Source organism: Thunnus maccoyii, chromosome 9, assembly GCF_910596095.1.
Source record: "Thunnus maccoyii chromosome 9, fThuMac1.1, whole genome shotgun sequence".
NCBI classification, from domain to species: Eukaryota; Metazoa; Chordata; class Actinopteri; order Scombriformes; family Scombridae; genus Thunnus; species Thunnus maccoyii.
The window spans coordinates 23791114-23811173 of NC_056541.1; the positions used below are offsets into that span (position 1 = coordinate 23791114).

General features: G+C 40.4%; 1 protein-coding gene across 2 annotated transcripts; it reads left to right on the forward strand.

Annotated features, from left to right (window-relative positions):
• Positions 1–339: 339 nt before the first annotated feature.
• LOC121904713 (anthrax toxin receptor 1-like) lies at positions 340–19756 on the forward strand. Of its 2 annotated transcripts, XM_042422585.1 has the most exons (18): positions 340–611; positions 2973–3044; positions 3132–3203; positions 3791–3872; positions 4052–4085; positions 4915–4994; positions 5649–5717; positions 6393–6473; positions 7704–7764; positions 8112–8210; positions 10798–10867; positions 10986–11064; positions 11415–11510; positions 13157–13198; positions 14117–14212; positions 14511–14678; positions 15571–15651; positions 19337–19756. In XM_042422585.1, the coding sequence occupies exons 1-18, from the start codon at positions 430–432 to the stop codon at positions 19754–19756; spliced, it is 1884 nt and encodes a 627-aa protein (XP_042278519.1). In that variant the 5' UTR covers positions 340–429. The 2 variants fall into 2 exon arrangements, 1 of the variants encoding a protein (XP_042278519.1); XR_006098284.1 differs by lacking the exons at positions 14511–14678; positions 15571–15651; positions 19337–19756 and adding an exon at positions 11676–11835 and having other exon boundaries at positions 14117–14144.
• Positions 19757–20060: the final 304 nt, after the last annotated feature.

Consider the following 20060-nt stretch of genomic DNA (forward strand, 5'->3'; position numbering starts at 1 on the left):
TCCAGAGATCCTGGTGATTGCATTGTATTGTCTTCATCACCTTGAGGGAGAGAGAGAGACTTTTGCAAAGGTTTTGAGGGTTAGACATCCAGTGTGTGAGGATCCCTCTGCTGCATGGCCTTGTGATAAACAAAACGCAGCTAGAGTGGGAGGTTGTGGAGCTCTTCACCTCTTTGTGCATGATGTGTTGGATCCAGTGATGTCCCAACAACAGTCAGACCCCCAACACTCATGCCTTTTCTCTCTGTCCTCTCCACTTCCAACTTCTATGAGTTACTCTCACTCCTCTCCTTTGGATTATTGCTCTTTTCGATGCTGAAGACGCCTGTGGAGGATTGAAAGAAGAATCTGCAAGGAGGATTATCTTTACACCTATTTTTTTGCCAACTTTTCTTTATTGAAGGTGGTTTTATTCATCATCTTACCTGTATGAGATTTTCCTCAGATGGAATAATGCCTTCGTGCTGGAGTAGAAGCTCCTGGTTTCCAGTAGTGTTTGGTGCTGCACTGGTTGTTCTCACTGCTGGTAATGCTGGACTGAACCAGGACAAAAGGGAGGGAGGGTCATCCTCATGCTATGGAGGCTTTGATCTATACTTTGTCTTAGACAAGTGAGTTGGTCATTTACTCTACCTGCACACATAACCTGACATACTTATGGGGGGGATGCATGAATAGGATGGTGAAAGCCATTCATATTAATTCAAGAATCATTCATTAATAGATCAGGTTTTGTTGTTGTTTTGTTCATCCTGCATTGCATTGATCTCCAGTGACTGAACTTGAAGCAGATTTGTGCATGAAGTGCATTAACATATATAGCACTATTATATGTTGTGCTTTCGTTCTCTCAGTGAAAATCACAATTTGACAAATGTTGTCATGACGTCAGCAACGTCTTTGTTATCATTATGCCCCCTAGTGTGATGTCATGCGGGAAAATCGATAGATGGACTGATGATGCAATGCCCTCATAGGCCTCCATTTCAGCATGGTTTATGTCTACGCATGGTAATGATTAGTGGTGTGTTAGTTCTCTTCTTCACCATTCAGCTGCAGGCTGCACAGACTAAGAACTAACAAGCTTTTATCCAGAACTGCTTGCCAGTAAGTCCGTAAGTGCATATCTCCTCCTCCTCTTGGAGTTTTAACATAGTCTGTGTATCTCAAATAGGACACAGGAGATATAAAGTCACTTGCAGCTTCCATGTTTATCTAACCTGGTTTTAGTGCCCTCTGTGTTTTTCCTTACAGTCATGCCACACGGGCACCTGATCAAAGTAATCAAATGAAACTGTTAATTAAGCAAATGAGTAACATTTTGGTGGGGCATGATATGGTTTGTCAAATTTTTAGTTCCTGCAGTAATCTGGAGAGCATACATGTTGCATTTGTAAGTAAAACTGCACTACAATTTTATCTAACCAAGTGAGTGACCTCATCAGCAAAGACATTCAAGTGAAAACAGTTTAAGGCTTTCAAAAATTAGTTTTCTCAGCTGGGACTTGAAGGGAAATAACTTCAGACTGTTGGTGAATATACACACAGTTCCTTTAAACATAACCAGGCTGTTTCCTTTGGACGGTTACAGTGCAATTACATTACGACATTTGTGTTTTGCAGAACTAACTTCAAACTTTTTGCATTTTTTTTTCTCACAAGCCATGTATGCCAACTAGGTCAACAACACATTCATCATCCTCCTTATCCAACTCATCGTTTTCCTTGTCTGGAGGATGAGACTGGAGGATTGTAGTCTGCCATCTCCCTCTGTAGCTCTGTAGCTCCACTGTTTAGAGTCTTTCCCTCCAGAGATGGTGATGGATTTTCCAGTTGTTCTACAATACATGTCAGTGCCAACTCTCGGCACACTGCTGCTTCTCTGAGGGGAAATCAGGCAACTGTGTGTAATAGGGAGTAATTGCCAGAGTGATCCATGTTCTAATGGCACGGATTTATGTTACATGTGTGACCTGACAGCATTTATTGTCAGGCATCAATTCACTGCATTAGCTGTTCCTTTTACTTTTCTTTCACTGTCTTTTTTCCCGGCAGGAACTTAGCTCACCCTGCCTTTTAGCAGCGATGTCCTCCACCTGCCCCCACTGTCCTCTCGCAGAATCTGCCTGATCTCTCTACTCTCTTCTCTCTTCTCTGTGTCTGTGCTGCCCTTTCTCCATTAGCTCCAGATGTTCTAGTTTTTCAGCCTGCTGGCTGGGCTATTTGTGCTGGGACTTTTGTCATGGTAACAATGGAAAAAAATAGGTGTTTTAAAAATGTTGCAAGGGGTGTGGGGGTTATAAAAGCACAGTTCCAATGAGAGATTATTTGATACATATCAACAGTGATACAAAATGAAAACATGCCAGTTCAAAAACATCTCTTCATTAACCAAAAACTGCTGAATTGCACTGTATTTTGATATCTGCAAATAATTAGATCATTTGATTAGATGGATGACCACACTGATAAGCTTCCCTCCTTCTTAATCTAAAATCACTTTATCTTTATTTCCTAGCAACGAAAGAGCAGGATACGGAGGACTTTTTGGCAGTTGCTTTACAATCCAACAAAAACATCTGGAAAAAATGTGAAAACCAACAGCTCAGATTTGGGTTCATTAGCTGTGAGGGAGTAAAGTGTAAGAAGATTAACATCCACATTGACCTAGTTGTGATCACAGGGCTGGTTGCATGTAATGAGGGTTCATTTATCTGACTCCAATAACACTGGTATAACTGTGGTGTATTATAACGATGTTAACAGTAATGTAATGACATCATTGCTACTCCTCAGAGTAAATCAGCTGTGCTGCCCAAAGCATTTACTCAGTATCTTCCCTCTTAGAAGCAGCCTGTTTTTAATTTTGAAAGCACTCAATTAACAACCAGTAGCGTGCAGAAAATATCCTTCAGATGCACTTCAGTGAAAGAAAAATACCTTCTTACATTAATTTGGCTCTTTTTTTGTAGATCTGGGAGTGTGCAGAATCACTGGACCGAAATCTACCACTTTGTTGAGCATCTAGCTCATAAATTCATAAGGTAAAAAAAAAACCAAAGTCATGAAGCTCCTTTGGGAAAACATGTAACAGTAAATGTTTACTGATTTTTAATTGTCCTTTACTTCAGTCCACAATTGCGGATGTCCTTCATTGTGTTCTCCACTGAGGGAAGGATTTTAATGAGCCTGACAGAAGACAGGTGGGTGCAGATCCCTTTCTAAAGTGCTTTTAATCCTTTGCTTTTCTATCATCCATCTGAAAGGAATGAATGTAATACCAGATTTGGACAGAGATCACACACAGTTATGATCCCTCTGAATTTTTGTGACCGAGAAGAGATTCCAGACAGATACTTTCCCTTGCTGTGACCTGTCTACAGTGTCTTCAGTCTGGGCAGCTATTTTATCATGTGGCTTTTGACACATTGTGGGCTGCAAATGTGTCTAATTTTTCCTTAGCAGAGTGTCTCAACAGCCGCAAAACCTTTTCACTGTTTCACTGCTTCCCTTGTATCTTATTGTACAAAGGATTAATTTCCTGTCGATCTGCGTGACAGTCTCTCATGCCAACATACACCAACACTGTTTCAATTCATTCATCTGTTACACATTGCTGGTATTTTCTGCAAATGCTGGATTTATGGAAACTATTACTATTACCGTGCCTTGCAGTGTCTGTTATGAGTCCAAAGTATATGTTCACAAATAAATCTGGCAAAATAGATATTTTCAAGTAGATAAGATTATCACCAATGCAGGTTAACTCATCTCCTGTTTGTCTGCTCAGAGAGCGTATCCGCAAAGGTCTGGAGGAGCTCCAGAGGGTTCTTCCAGGGGGAGACACCTTCATGCATGAAGGCATCCTGAGGGTGAGCTGCACATCCAAATCCGAGCTGGCATCGTCTCTATCTGTACTCTGCATCCAGAACAAACAGCACACAGTCCAGAGAACTAAATAGCTGTTGTGTTAGAGCAGAGAGAAGTTGCTTTATTCACTGCACGCTACCAGATAGTCCAATCTTTCAATCCATCTTGTCTTTTTTCACAGGCCAGTGAGCAGATATACTATGGAAACACTGAAGGTGTGTATTACTATCTATCTATCTATCTATCTATCTATCTATCTATCTATCTATCTATCTATCTATCTATCTATCTATCTATCTATCTACCTTACCTACATAAATTAACTTAACCTATCTTGAATTAAATTACATTTTAGTTTAGTTTAGTTCTCTCACTGCCTCATTAAAAGTTGATCTCAGCTGCTTTGTGTTTAGGAACCTTAAGTGCCATTTAGGAGAACTCTTAATGGCAAGACACTGTGTAAATACAACCCCAGGTTGAATGTACGATAGATTTTGGGGGGTGTCCAATCTGAAAAAAGAACTATAACTTTACTCTGATGTATGAAAGTGATATTTTATTATTTGATATATTATTCTCTGTGTTTGCTCTATTTTAAACAAAGCTGGACAGTTTTATTGCTTCAGGCCTTTATAAATGATTCAAACTAAACAACCTGACATGGTAGAACACATTCAGCTCAAGGAAATATGTAACCTTGGATGAGGGGTTGTGAGCCGATTTTGTATTGTTTTAAAGGGTCACAAGGCGAAAAAGTTTGAAAACCACTGTGTTATGTGACAGTTTGGATTTGCCCCTTGACCTGAATTACTTTTGTGACAGCTCAGGATGAGTGTGTTTATGTCTGAAAGGGAGGTCTGGTGCATTCTTCAGTGACAATTTAGATTACAATAAATTAGACTGTCATCTATCAGAAAAATGATTACATTTTGCATCACCAAAAAATGGCAGGAATCTTATTAATGCTGCAAGGTTATTTGCAATGGATAAACAGTTAAGTGAATGAAAGCGCAGCAGGAGTGACCAGATGCTTTCTGTCTGCAGGTTATCGCACCGCCAGTGTTATCATAGCTCTGACAGATGGAGAGCTGCACGAGGACCTTTTCTTCTACGCTGAGAGAGAGGTGAGAGAGATAAAGAAAGGTTAAATAGGTCACACATATTATAACCAGGTGAAACGTGTGACTGTGCACGAGATGGACCACATCAAACACTGCTAGCCTATACATCACCGCTTTGATCCTATTCCTTTAGTAGGGAAAACAGGGGGGGGGTCAGAACAATTTATACATCATAGCCCACTCGTTCTCTGCACATCTGCACTGGGATGTACTGATTTATTTCTTCTTCAGACCATCAAGGCAGAGCAGGTGAAGGTATGTGAGGCTGTTTATAGTAATCAGCTGTGAGTGTCTTCAGACACATGTGGACGTCCTCAGTAGCTTGAAATGCTGCCTCTTGGCAACTGTGGGAGGTCTTAGGTTGTCATTCAGTATCAAGACCAGAATCCACTACTGGGAAATGAGAAATATGGCTTGTGTATTCTGTTTGGCATTTAGGCACTGGCCTGACATTTTTATTATTGTATGATGACTGAACAATATTATTCAACAGGAACATGGTGTTGCCCAACTTCTTGTAAAACCTGGTTAGTGGCCAGAAAAACACAGGACCTTTCTGAGAATGTTTTGGATGATGGTGTTAAATGCAGAGGTATAATTGGACCCAGGTGCTGAGCGTCTTCCTGTTTTTGCTGTGAATGTGTGCATACCTGACAGGCCAACCGTTCCCGAAGTCTGGGTGCCTCTGTTTACTGCGTGGGGGTGAAGGACTTCAATGAGACACAGGTGTGTTTTTCACTAAGTTTTAGCCTGTACCTTAATGTCTCATGACCTCTAAGCTTCAGGGATGGAAATGGATAGTAAGAGCATAAATTAAAAGCTTTGCTAATCAAACATTTATGTTGGAAACACTGAAACTATGTTTTTTAAGTTGTTATATCATACTTTACACCTAATAAAAGGCACAGTTCATCCTGATTTAAAATGTCTGCTACTATCTAGTCTTTCGTATATCAATCAAAACTATTTATATAACCACCATATACACAGCTAGTAAACCCTCAGGCTGCCAACTCTTCTCCCAGACAACACAAATACATGTTATCTAGTTCGTTCCAGCAAGGATTTAAAATATACGTAACATTTCTCTAAACAATTTAAACAGCATTATCCAAGTGTTTGGAGCATAATGAGTGCAATGTGAGTCAAGAAGCCTGCTTGCATGATTGTGTATTATGAAAAATGACCTCATTTCTTTTGAAATTAGATAATTTAGTAAATTGTCATCCTATGAACTCACCATCTCAGTTTAGATATGTCACAAGCTGTGTTTGGTCAGACAAACTTGAGAGAAGTTTCAGCCAACATGTGGACAACAGGAAGATGATTTGGATGTGATGATTGTGCAAGTGTAACTCATCATTGTGCTCACTTGTTATTTAACTCTTTTCCTTTTTTTAGCTGGCAAAGATCGCTGATAGTAAGGACCACGTTTTCCCTGTGAATGATGGATTTGAGGCTTTGCAAGGGGTCATTGACTCGGTAAGCATTTCAGGTCCGCCCATACACATGTTCAGTCAGCACTACAGTGGAAAACAAATCCCGCTTTTTTGCTTTATTTTGTTTTTTTTTATTCAGTGGACACAGATTTATTTTTAAGATACACTTAACAGTTCACAGTTGAGTTTCAAAACACCATTCCTATGCTGACAGGACATTTTTGGGTTCAGGGATGTTACTGGACACTATATCAAAATCACAACAGCTACTGTACATACAGTATTTATTGGCTACAGATTTGTTTTAAATAGCTACAGCTCTATATATGCATCTCGTTATATGACGAGACATGTTTGTTGTTTCATCTACAAGAGCTAAAGTTAGCATCTGTATTAAAAGCCACTGTTAGTAACATAACATCCATATAGTAATAGCAATTTCCAGCTTTTTTTTTTTTTATCAGAATGGGATTGTGAAACATGTTGCCCATTTTCAATTTTTAGCTTTGCAAAGAAAGGAAGAGATGATTCCTCTGTTAATGTGGATGATAAATTGCCTTCTCTAACAAGTTACTGTCTTGATAATGACTCAATGATGCACAATTCAAAGAGGTCAACAGGAAATCATTTTGCATAAATGGAATTCATGTAATCTCTCATCACAGTTTCTTCTTCTTTAATCTGATCAAATAGCACACAGGAAGCAAAACAGGTTTAAATCACTATAAGCTATTCCATCCATGGACGCTGGCCAGTGACAGATTTCCAGGAAAACCTGCTGCGACTGTGACTTTTCTTGCTTTTGATCAGCATTGCTGATGTCTGGCCAAACATGACCGAAGTGTTTGATGTATCTCTTAAGATCCACCCTAGTGGTGCTGACTTATATTTCTGTATCGAGAACAGTTTGTCTTGATGGAGCTGTTGTCACTGGGATACAAGGTTTGTTGAGCAGAGTTAAAGGTCAGGCAGCTGCCTGTCCTCAAGTGAGCAGGGCGGTGCATCATGAATCTTCTTTGTCTTCACAGTTACAGTGTATGTGCCTGGAGAGCAGCGCTTACACATCTTGAGAGCAAATAGCAGCTTCAAGTGGCAAAAGCTTAATTAATCAGCACATTGAAAGTCATGGCTGTGGGTGAAACTAGCCATGAGATGAGAAAAGAAAAGTTTACCATAAGAGACAAACACTGACACTGTGAGAATAAGGAGAACAGTACCAAATTATTCCCTTTAAAAGACTGAAACCATGATGCTTTTCTCCTTATTTCCTCAGATCCTGAAGAAGTCCTGTATCGAGATCCTGGCAGCAGAGCCCTCCAGTATCTGTGCAGGAGGTAAGACGAGGAAGATTTACCTCTGTTCCATTCTCATCACTTCAGGGCCAGTGTAATTAATATCAACACACAGAATCTTTACTGGTTAGAGATGATTATGGTTGTCCTATTGGCTCCAGAGGAGCTTCAGTAATAAAATCCCATGTCGACAATTCAAACTCTGAGACAACAAAATCTCTCACTGACAGCATTTCAAGGTAGTGTCTACTGTGACAGGGCACAATATTTGTTGATGATGCTTAACTGAACATCACATATGTGTTACCTTGAACCACAAAATAAAAATTGATTATAAGGCTCTTATCAGTTTTTGAGGTAACATTTGTGTTTCTCTTTGCCTCATCCAGAGACTTTCCAGGTGGTGGTGAGAGGAAATGGATTCCTCCACGCCCGCAATGTCGATAAGGTCCTGTGCAGCTTTCGCATTAATGATACCCTTACTAAGAGTGAGTTAAACATCACTGAACATCACTGTTGTGAAACATTGCTGTCTTTGAATCACTGCATTTACAGTTTCTGGGTGCATGAGTGTTTTAACCAAGTACACAAAGCTGATCACTCACTTCATTTACAATCAAAACAGCTGTAATAAACCCAAAGCTCAAACACTAAGTCAGCCGCACAGCTGGAACTCTCTGTGATCAAACAAGCCGCCATGCTGGGGTTACTGGTATCCTGGCTTTTTGTTTTAAAGAACACATTGTGCAATTTTACAGCCTGGAAAGGAGCCAGAGACAAGAGATGAGACTAGAGACAAGTGGAGAAACAGTGCCGCACATGACGCAGGATACAACCATTTTCCCCACAACGTTTACTTGTGGCTTACTGTAATAGTTGCTTAAACCACTTCCCACCATGGATGCCACAGCAGCAGCATGAGGTGCTGCTCTAATTACATAGCAAGATATTCACAAGCATTTGGGCATGAACAAAAAAAGGCAGAAGTAGCGAAAAGGTGTGTTTCTTTTTCATCATGTTAGCAGCATGGCTCCATGGAGGCAATTTCTGGCACTCTTTCCTGCTTTGAGTCTCTATTTTGATGTTTACCAACATGTTGCATGATGGTTAACCTTCTTTATTACTTTCCTCATTTTAAAAATCCTCACTCATGTATATACTGTATGTAGTAATATGCATGATAACACACATAGAATAATTACAAGCTATCAGAGAAGAAGAGTGTTTTCTTCACTTTAATGATGGATACTTTGATGATGCCATCAACATTCAGCCAAGCCAATGCTCTTAAAATCAAATTATTGTCAGAAAGTTAAAAAAAAAGGGTTTTCAGTATGTTAACAGTTTCTCAGAATCATGTTGTTTCTATCCTGGAAACAATTTGAGTAAAATTAGCTCCTAATGTCAGTCCCATTATACTCAAATACTCCTCCTCCAGATTCATTCACTTCTCTACTTTGTTTACACACAATCCTCGTACTTGTTTACTTCACATCAGGGGTAAACTTAAATAAAATCAATTAGGCCATGGATTAGCTTGCCTCATTTAACCTGGAGTTAAATACATGATGGTCTATAAGGAAAACCATTACTTTTTACTCGCCCTCCATGATGACTCCTCCGCTCAACCTTCTGCATACTTTGCAAATATGGTGAAATATTAAAAAGGAAAGCATCAGCATGTAACTACATGTGTTGAGCAGATGAATTGATGTTTGACTCTATGTGTCTCCAGGAAAAAGTAGCAGCAAATACAGTCAGGCGCACTGGGATTTGGCAGGTTCTGTCCTGAGCTATCCATTGCTTTGGTGACAGATGTTGCAACTATGGTGCTGTGGACAACACTGAACTGTGTGAATAATGGGAGACAAGGTCTTAAAGGAGTAGTTCAACATTATGGGAAATGAACATAGCATTGCATTGCAGCTAGCTTGACTCTATCCAAAGAACCTCTAAAGCTCACTAATTCACATTTTATTTCTCATTTGTTTAACCTGAGTATAGAAGTATAGAAACAGCAATTTGTGGTTCACTTTCTGGAGGCTTCCCTTGTTGACTTGTTGCCTCCAGGATGTCCCGGTTAACACCCAAGAAATAGTCCACCACGTAACATGTAAAACCACAATTTATTGCTTTTACACTTTTAAGCTTTTGTACGGATAAAACAAACAAGATATAACACGAGCCATTAGTGAGCTTTAGAGGTGCTGGTAGGCAGATTTTGTTACCTTTGGACAGAGCTAAGCTAGCTGTTTCTCCCTGCAGACTGCACCGAATCAGGTCCTATCAGCTCTTCACTGGACTTGTCCTTTAGAAGACTCTCAGTCCTTTTGGTTTTGCTTTAATATTGGAAAAGCATTCAGAGTGCAAGGTGGGTGCAGAGATGAACTCTGAGTGGGATTATCACTGCAAAGAGGTCCAGTTTGTGTTGACACTGAGCGTCGATCCCTCTTCCCTGCTGTCCTGAATGTTTCTAGAGAAGAGCAGCCACGACCCATGCTGTTCTTGTGTTGATTTCCTCAGTTCTGGGGTATGTTCTCCCCCTGCCAGCATAAACAGACAGGCTTGGGCGACGATGCTCGTTCGAGCTGCTTTCCTAAAAGCCAGCTGGACACAGAGAAGACCTAGATTTGTCTGAAAAAAAAAGAAAAAAAAGACAAAAGCTGTGGTGAAATGGTTTGTAGCGGTATTTCTGATAGAGATATCTTCAGACAACAAAAGCACCTCTCTCAGACAGTTTGTTAATAGAGTTACAGTTTAAGATGTGACATCATATAACTTCTGTAAACATGTACATGGTTTCCCCTTTCTTACTGTCCAACAGTTATCGGATTAAAAAGAAGTCATGTGGCATTAATCAGTGAATAAACTCATTTCAATCAGTTTTAAACAATGACATAATTTGAGAGGTGATTCAGGTCATGATTCACTGGTATCCAAAACGGTGAAACTTTCTGGTTTGGGAGCTCATATGTCAGTAGATACTACTGACTGTTACCACAAGACAAGACTGGAATATTTGGCTGATGCTTTCACTGTTTCTCCTGACCCTTTTCCCTCTCCTTTCTTCCATAGTGGTGAAGCCTTTGATTGTGGAAGATACATATCTTCTCTGCCCTGCGCCAGTGCTTCAAGATGAGGGAATGTAGGTCCTATAATTTATTTAAATCAATGTGAGGTTTCTTATGACTCCCCATCCGCTTTCTTTTCCTATGGCAGCACATGAATGACAGCTGAGCCGCATTTTTCTTTTTCTTTTCCAGGGCAGCGAACCTTTATGTCAGTATGAATGAAGGTCTCAGTTTCATCTCGAGTTCAGTCACCATTACCACTGTGGGCTGCGTGAGTACAATATAACGTACCGGCATTTAACTTGTAAACTGTATTTTTTAGTCATGGTGCATCCCAACAGTAAAAAAAACAGACTAGCACTTGCAACACACAACAAACTAATAAAACCAATCCAAATGGTGCAATGCAAGCTTAAGTAGATGTCTAAATGATGGATACAAACTAATTAATGTTTTCATCATCAGCAGAGTCATGACCTTTTAAGTATCGATTCCACAGAAGAGCAAGATAAAACAAAAAGAGCTTCTTTCCTGTACAAACATTAAGCCTAGAGAACTGGTTTACATCTATTTGGTGTTCTGCATAGTCAGACAGTCTGTGTTGACGTGTCTTTGTTACAGTCTGATGGGACCATACTGGCCATAGCTCTGCTCATCCTGATGCTGCTCCTGGTTTTGGCTCTCCTCTGGTGGTTCTGGCCTCTCTGTTGCACTGTGGTGAGTCCTCTAAAGCACTGATGCAACATTAACATGCATGCACACATGCTGCTTTACAGATAGATATTGGTCTTTTCCTTTCAAATTTCAGATGATTTCAAACACTTTTTGAATGTGGTGATATTGCTTTGCGGACAATAAGGCAGAGAGAAATGTGTTTTCCAGGTCTGTCCTGTCTGGCTAACGCCCCCTAAGGCATCTCATTAACCTAAACACCAGTGCCATGGTGAAAAGGTTAGGGTCTATGAGTCAATAAGGGCGTATGACCCTTTTGGATCCCTGCAGCTGAACGTAGTCCACATCCAGAAGAGGCCAAGGCCACTGGGTAAACGCGTGTTTAAGTAATTATGCTGCTGTTGAAATAATTTGCGTTTCCAAAGGTCACAGCAGGTGACCCCCAAGTCTCACCTCTCAATACTCACAGTTTATTCACCAGAAGACCTATGGTGGTAAGTCTATTAGTTAGTTAGTCTAGTCTTTCAGCAGTAATGGGACTGAATGTGGTGGTATGGAAACAAAATCCCACATAGCCTGAATGTTTTGGATTGATATTGTTGTTACCATGAGATTGGTAGAAGAAAATATAACTCACCAGGAATAAAAGTTTTACGAAAAGTATTTTTATGACATTCATCTGCTCTGGGTACAGTAAAAAGATGAACTGTGCATGTAAAAACATGCCTGTGCCATTATTTAGACAGACTGCCAGCATCACAATATTTTAGCAAACTCTCTCATCAAAATCTGTATTTCTCTTTTCAAACGAAGAGACTAGTGTCTCTTCAACATCCACTCCAGAGGTGGAAACAGGAAAGTTTCAAACTGCCAGACAAAGATGTCTGCTTTTACAACATGGCTGTCCCTCCCTTTACTTTTTCTGTTCTTGTCCATTTAGTTGCAGTTGAGAACCGTGCGGCTCTGTTTAGGAAAGCGATGCGAGGTTGCTATGGGGAATCATTTTGTGTTCCAGGATTTGGAGAGGCATAGAGGAAAAAATCACAAACAAGAATCAGAATCACTTAATTTGCCAAGTGCATTTAATGTAGAAGAAACTGTCTTTATTACACTGGTAAAAAAAATCCATATTAATAGCTCTTGTGCAGACATACATGGTGACAATGACAGCAAAGGCAAAAGGGGACTACAAGGAGCCAGTGCCAGATATAGACTAAACTGTGCATGCTTAAAAATACATTCTGTCTATGTGCAATCATGCAGTGCAACACACTCTGAGGATGGAGAGAAAAAACTAATAAATTGCAAAAACAAGAATCATAAATACAATAACATTTTATTAATAACATTGCTCCATGCAGAACGTAACAAGAAAAGATAAAGTATTTATGTGCCTGTTACTTTTCCCTTCTCCTAATCAACAACCTCAGGCCAAAAAATCTGGATAGCAGATATCTAGGTCAGTGCATTGCTCTTGTTAAGTAGTAGAGACTTAGAGGAAAAAACACAATTCCTAAGCCATGTGTTGTTTTGTAACCATCTTGTTGCACACAGAACACATTGCTGTGACATGCAGGTTATATAAAAATCCATTTTGATACATGTGTTTGTGACTTTTGTCATTTCCTGATATATAACAACGCCATCCAACCTTCTTCCTCTCATGCAAACTGTTTTTCTCTTTCCCTCAGATCATCCATGAACCCCCACCGCCAACTGTGGAGGAGAGTTCGGTAGGAACTGTCTTGACTGTTTCTTATGACTCAAAAAAGCTCATTATTGAAGATTCAGGCTGCTGTTAGTGTTTAGGTTGAGTTATTTTTCAGTCTGCTCTGACACTCAATGACCACACAGCATCATTCACTCACTCCCTGGCATAAAACTCTGATTTAACTTGTTTAGTAATTCGTCAAATGTGCTGTGAGTTGACGCCCTCTTAGAATAACAATGAAATCCTGACTTTTACTGTTTATTTTGTCCCTCCCCTGTTTTAAAGAGGACATGTGTGATTTCAATTCATGTTTTCTAGACAATTTCCTCTGGTGCTGTCTGGAGCTCTCAGTTATGATGTCAAGTAAAACTGACTAATAACATTATTTCACATTTATTTCATCAGCAAATTTGTGTTATTAAAATACATTTTTCCTGCCCTAAAACATTTGCGATAACAGCAAGTGAACGCACCACTGTGGCACAGAACAGGATGCATTTATTAACACCATTTAAAATGGAAATTACATTTTAAGAGGGGAATTTATTCCCAAAATAGCCCAGGAATCCAATGACAGCCTTGGCCTCAAAAACAAATTTCAGTGATCGTTGTAGCTTCCTCTGCTTGACGTCCTTATAGATTATTAGTCAGACAGGCTGCATTAAAGAGCTGAAACATCACAAGATTGGCCAGTGGGCTTTGTAATTTCCTCTGACCTGCACAGATGCGACAAAAATGAGGGCTGGGGTTAAAGTGGGGAGGGCAGACAGAAGCATCTGAAGGATCTTTGTAAATGTAATTGTGCAAATTATCCGTCAGCTCTATGAGAAAAGGTGAATCTAACCTTTTCACTGCACTTTTGAAGTAGCTATTTAGCCAGTCAAATGGCTCATTTAAAAAGTTGACACAATCAAACCTGCCCCCTGTCACTCTCCCACAGGATGATGAGGATTTAGAAACCCCTAAGAAGAAATGGCCAACTGTAGATGCCTCCTACTATGGAGGAAGAGGAGTTGGGGGAATCAAAAGGATGGAGGTAAGATCTAGTAAAAAAATGAACAAGAATGGGAAAGGGAAACTTGTTTGCTGTGTGGGCACAAAATTGAACATACCCATTCAAAACAATCACACATGGCAGACACCCAATGCCAGTGACACAATACTTACTACCATGAAGCACTGGCCATAGTAATGCACTCACTTTAATTGCACTGAAACATCTCATCTGTTCATTTCTACAATCCTGACTATCTTTTTTAAAAATTTTCTCATGATGTCAAACATTTAAAGGTAGTGCCTGGCACACTGATAAAGCTCTGACTCTCTGTAATTAGGTTCGCTGGGGTGAGAAAGGCTCTACTGAAGAAGGAGCAAAGCTGGAAAAGGCCAAAAATGCCAAAGTGAAGATGCCTGAGCAGGAGTATGTGCCGCCCCCCACGCGGGTTCTCAACAATGGCATGCACAAACCCCCAGGGCCACGCAAGTGGTACTCACCCATCAAGGTACCAAAACAAGGAGCCAAGAGGAAACCGTCTGGAGAATGTTTTTAGTCTGCAGATGCTTTTTCCAGTCTCTTTGTTGAAAACTTATAAAAATGGCAAATATATAGGGGTAATGAATTTCAACTGTCCATCATTAAAAATAAGAGATGATAGCAGATTTTTGAGATATTTGTATATGCATATAGCTCAACTTACATTTAAATTTTAAAATCTTTCATGTTTGTTTAATAGCTCTGCTGGGAAAAGCTTTTTTTCAACTGTTAGCATGTGTACTGCATAAACTACAACATCTGTTACAAATTACTCCATGTTAATCTGGCGAAACGTGTGTAAGTAATAACGTTATTAAAATGTCATAGTGAAAGTAGCATGAGATGTGTTAAGGTAATAATACTTAGGTGACTACTGGCACACAGCCCCATCCTCCAGGGCCAGCATGGGGTTAAAGGAGTCGTATTGAAGCCTTCCCAGTCAGTGGGGGATTACTAATAGAAACCAGACTCCTGTTGGACTGACCTCCAGGGAACAGGGCTGCACAGCCAGCAGTTTTGTGAGGAAAAACAGCTGCATTTCTGCCCTTATCCTCAAAGTATTTGCTGTGTTTAAAACTATGAAGAATCAGTTCACAATTAGACCATTCAAGTTTGTCACTTTGAAATGGCTACAGGAACTGGATAATACTGGTCATTTCATTGCAGATGGATGGCTTGAGGGGACACAGAGATTTCCTGTGGCTTTTGAATGCCAAGGAGAACCCCCAGCCCCCAACCCAAACACACACAAAATAAGTTAATATCAGAAATTTAATTGTTTTTGTCAATGGTAACAGCTCTATTTAAGATCACATTAAGAGAAATGGTTTCAATGTTTGATTTATTCTCTGCTTCCACAGAGCAAGCTGGATGCATTGTGGGTACTTTTAAGAAAAGGCTACGACCGTGTATCTGTAATGAGACCTCACCCAGGCGACAAGGTAAGAATAACACAAAAGCCACACAGGTAGGCATCATTTGAGCATCTTTAATCAGCCTGTACTTTACTGCCTGACGGAAGGCCTTGGCTTTGTATTAGCATTTGGCAAAGAAGGAGATTCTTTTACATCTGAAATTGTTGAGAAAATGGACCAGCTGTGATCAACAAAGAAGTGTGCACAGACAGACTCACAGGGAAACTTGTGGTGAGTTGGGATTAATACTGTAGTGTCTGACTACAGTGCACTGCAATGTAAAGACGTCTGGTGAAGTCATTATCAAAAGGCGAATGTAATTCCTCAAAGGCCAGCTGCACAGGTGGGGGGATAACAGAGCGCTGACCTCTACTGTTGGCAGCTGACGTGTAGTCTGAGACTGTGGGATCTGCAAGTGTTGAAAAAATAAGCCTTGGGGGAATTCTGTATATAATAATCTCTCACCCACAGGAGTTTATGTAATGCTTCATCTTTCTTTGAAGAAAGAAAACTGTGTTGATCTAAAAGCAGAAATTACCCGCAAAGTTGGAGAGACCTTCAGAACTTTCACATGTGCGCCATTGTCTTGCAGATTTTACATTTTAACAAAGTATTTAGCATAATTACTAGTTAAAGTTACTTTATTATTATTGTGTTATTTGCATTATGTTAGGTCAGCCAGTTGTGGATGCACAGACAATCCAGGCTGTGGTGTCTGCTGTTGAACATAGGCCTTTGGATACAGTCTTATTCTTTTTCACAAGGCTGTATAGGGTGGCACACAGCTGTGTTGACACTCAGAATATAAAGCTGAATTGGGAGGATGAAACAATACTCACGTGGCTTTGAGTTAAGGATGCCCTCATCTCATGTGTTGCTGTTTCAACCCACAGGGACACAGGTAGAGAGGGAATAGCTTGGATCAAGATCAAAATATGACTTATATAAAGTTTGTTATTAAGATCACAAAATTAACAAATATTAATAAGACATCCTGAAACAGCATATTCGTAAATAGTTTCCCTCAGCGTAAACAAATCAAATAGCTGCAAACAATAAATTGCAACAAGCAGTAATAATCCAGACTTTTACCTTTTTTGAGGATTCATTATTATTATATTGTCAAATATCTCTAGAAGAAAATCAGTCCCAAGCAACACATTAAAATCACACACACTCCAAAAAATGTTATATAACAACTGTTGCTCTAGCAAAGACAATGTTATAAACTCTTTGAAGATAAAACAAAGTTCCTCATTTTTAATCAATAATTTGTCTAGAAACAAACTGGGACAAATCCAAGAAACAATCAGCAGAATGGGATTAAATCTGCTATCAGGACATTTGGAGTTTTTTACAGCTAAAATTCAACTCAAACACAGCGTCTCCGGAGCCTTCACATGTTTGATGATCTTCAGATTTCCTCAGATTATCAAGCAAACGACATGTGTTAAAATGTCCTTGCATTTGCAGAATAAGGTGACATTATGCACGGAGACCCTTTGCGCATGGTCATTTGTATATATACACACCGATCAGTCACAACATTAAAACCACTGACAGGTGAAGTTAATAATATTATCTTGTTGCAATGGCACCTTTCAAGGGGTGTGATACATTAGGCAGCAAGTCAAAAGTCAGGTCTTTAATTTGTTGTGTTGGAAAGATCTGACCGACTTTGCCCGTCTGGTCTGATCCCACAGAAGAGCTAGTGTAGCACAAATTCCTGAAAAAGCTAATGCTGTCTATGATACCTAAACATTGCTGCAAGTACCCCTTCATGACAACAGTATTCCCTGACGGCAGTGGCGTCAACATAACACTACAAAAATCATTCTATACCCATTAATCATCCCACAGGCCCTTAGATTTATCTTGTGACCTTTTGGAGTGGCCCGACCCCCATGTTGGACACCACTGGATTAATAATGTCATATATAATCATATAACAATCACAGAGCAGAATGAGTTTTACTTTGATATTTTAAAATAAACTCTGCACTTTTACTTCAGTAAGATTTTAAGTGCAGGACATTTACTTGTAAAGGAGTATTTTAACATGATGGTCTAAGTACTTTTACCTGAGTAAAGAATCTTAGTATTTCCTCTACCACTGGGGCTCACAGAGAGGATCAGAAGAAGCTACTATGGGGGGCCTAATGGAAAATAGGTGGACTAGCTCACTTTACTACACTTAACTACTTTCTGAAGTTATATTCAGAGGATTAAATTCTGTGTCTTTTTTCCAGGAAAGCCAACATACCACACCATAATAAGAGGTGTATAAGAGAGCCCTCTTCACTATAAAGTGAAGTTTATTCCAGTGAAGAGCTTTATAGCTCTTCACTGGAATAAAAGCTTGGCTGTAGCATCCTTGACGATTTGCCATTAACAACTTCCCCTAAATGAATGCAGTGTTGGGAGGAAGGGTATAGTTTATCCTACTGCCTGAGTCAAGTTCCTGTAACATGTCTTATACTTCTGAGCCTCTAAACCACAGCTGTGTTTTTAGTAGTTAGTATACAGTAAAGGAATCAAAAACAAGGCACAACACTGCAGGTTCAAAACTCAACATCAGACATCTTACAACACTTTGCTATTTATTTTCTTCAGTACTGACTGATTTTGAGGTAAGTTGTAACTATACAGTATAGGAGTCAAGATTGCTTATATTCAGTGTCCCTCAGGCACTAAAGGAGTAAAAATATAGGTTGAGTTTCTTTTTCCATCTTTGCCGTACGTCATGAGTCATTTTGCATGGTTTAGCCTCAGAGGTAATTTCGCCCTGCTAGTAAATGAGAGACACAGAGCTGCGCTGTCATCCCCTATCAGTCCACTTCCACTCCCTGATCCCCTCAGTGCAGCTGCTCCAGAGGTGTAGCTTGTTTCTGGAATGTGATCTCTTTCAACATAACGTCACTTGGGTTTGGAGAGTGGTGGCTGGGTAACTTGTCCAGCTGAGTAGGGCGAACACACATTATTGCGCATTACTAAAACTGTGTTGAAAAGTTTCAGCACATGTAAGGGTTTGTTAGAATTGAAATGTAGTCATGTAAGATGTGTGCGGACAACAGGCAATGCTTCTTCAGGTGGGAGTCACAGTACCGTCTGCTGTAGTCATCAGTCCATGCGATTTGTAACAGAAACCAACAAGGGACATTTTTACATCTTAGACTAATTCAGCTGTCAGAGCTGGAAAGTTGTGTGTTTTGTCAAAACAACACTTAGAAAAGCAAGTTTGGAGCTCCAGACTGTGGTACTTATCTGTTTGACAAAACAGGCATAATGAGAAGCAAAAGAGTTTTTGATTGATTTGCTTGTTTGGTTGTTTGCACTGGTACTCTCTTCACGAAAGAAGTTCCCGAGGGAAAAATAAAGTTGTTTGAATTCTTGTGTCCAGCAGTTCAACTGAAATATATTTGCATATTCAGAGATTTTGGAATTTGTAATGAAGAAGAAGGAGTAGATGACATTTTAAGGATTGGAAAAATCATATCACACATTATTGTTCCAAGCAGAGCATTTTTGTATGTCTTAATACATGTCTGGAGTTGATTTTTAAGCTTTTATTACATTTTGATAGTTTCGGGCTCCATACTAACAGGCCTTTTAGAAGAACAGCTTGAAAGTGAAAAAGAAAATGCAACTTTGTTCATACATTATGTTGTTTATCACATGGCCCTCTAAAATCTGGTGTACTTTCACATTTCAGGGCAGATGCATGAACTTCACTCGCATTAAGTCTCCGTCTCCTCACTACCAACACAACAACCACCACCCGTCTCCCATCTACAACCCTCCCAGCAGGAGTCCACCTCCGGTGGGCACCCTCCCACCAATCCCAAACAGCCCTCCATCATCTCCATCGTTCTCCTCCACCTGTCCATTGCTGCCTCCAACACCTCCTCCCACCTACTCCACTCCTTCCCCTCCCATCACCCCTCCCCCTTACACCCCACCTCCCAACCGGGCTCTTCCTCCGACCACATTGCTCATACCTGCCCCGCCAGCGCTCCCACCCACCCCGCCACCCTCCGTCTCCCCGACCAGCCCCTTACCTCCTCCTCCGCAGGGACCTCCCCCAGGACGAGCCCCGCCACCCGCCCGCCCCCCGCCGCGCCCCGGCCTGTAGAGCAACAAGAGTCCCACCAGCAATCAGCACATCCTTGATTGTACCTGCGAGCGAGGACATGTGAGCGCCACGTGCCAAGCTCAGCGGGCTGTGGCCTCTCTGCCTTGTGAAGTGGAGCAGTGAAGACTTGTTTTTAGCTATTTGTCTACAGTGAATTTTGTACACATCTAGCCCAGCAGTGCAATTGCTCTGATGCTTGAATTACACAGACATTCCCTTAAAGTGAGGTCATGCAGGCCGGCTCAAAAACATTTAGCCTCCATGGTCTTCAGAGCTGCCTCAGGCCCCGTTGTCCCCCCCAAGA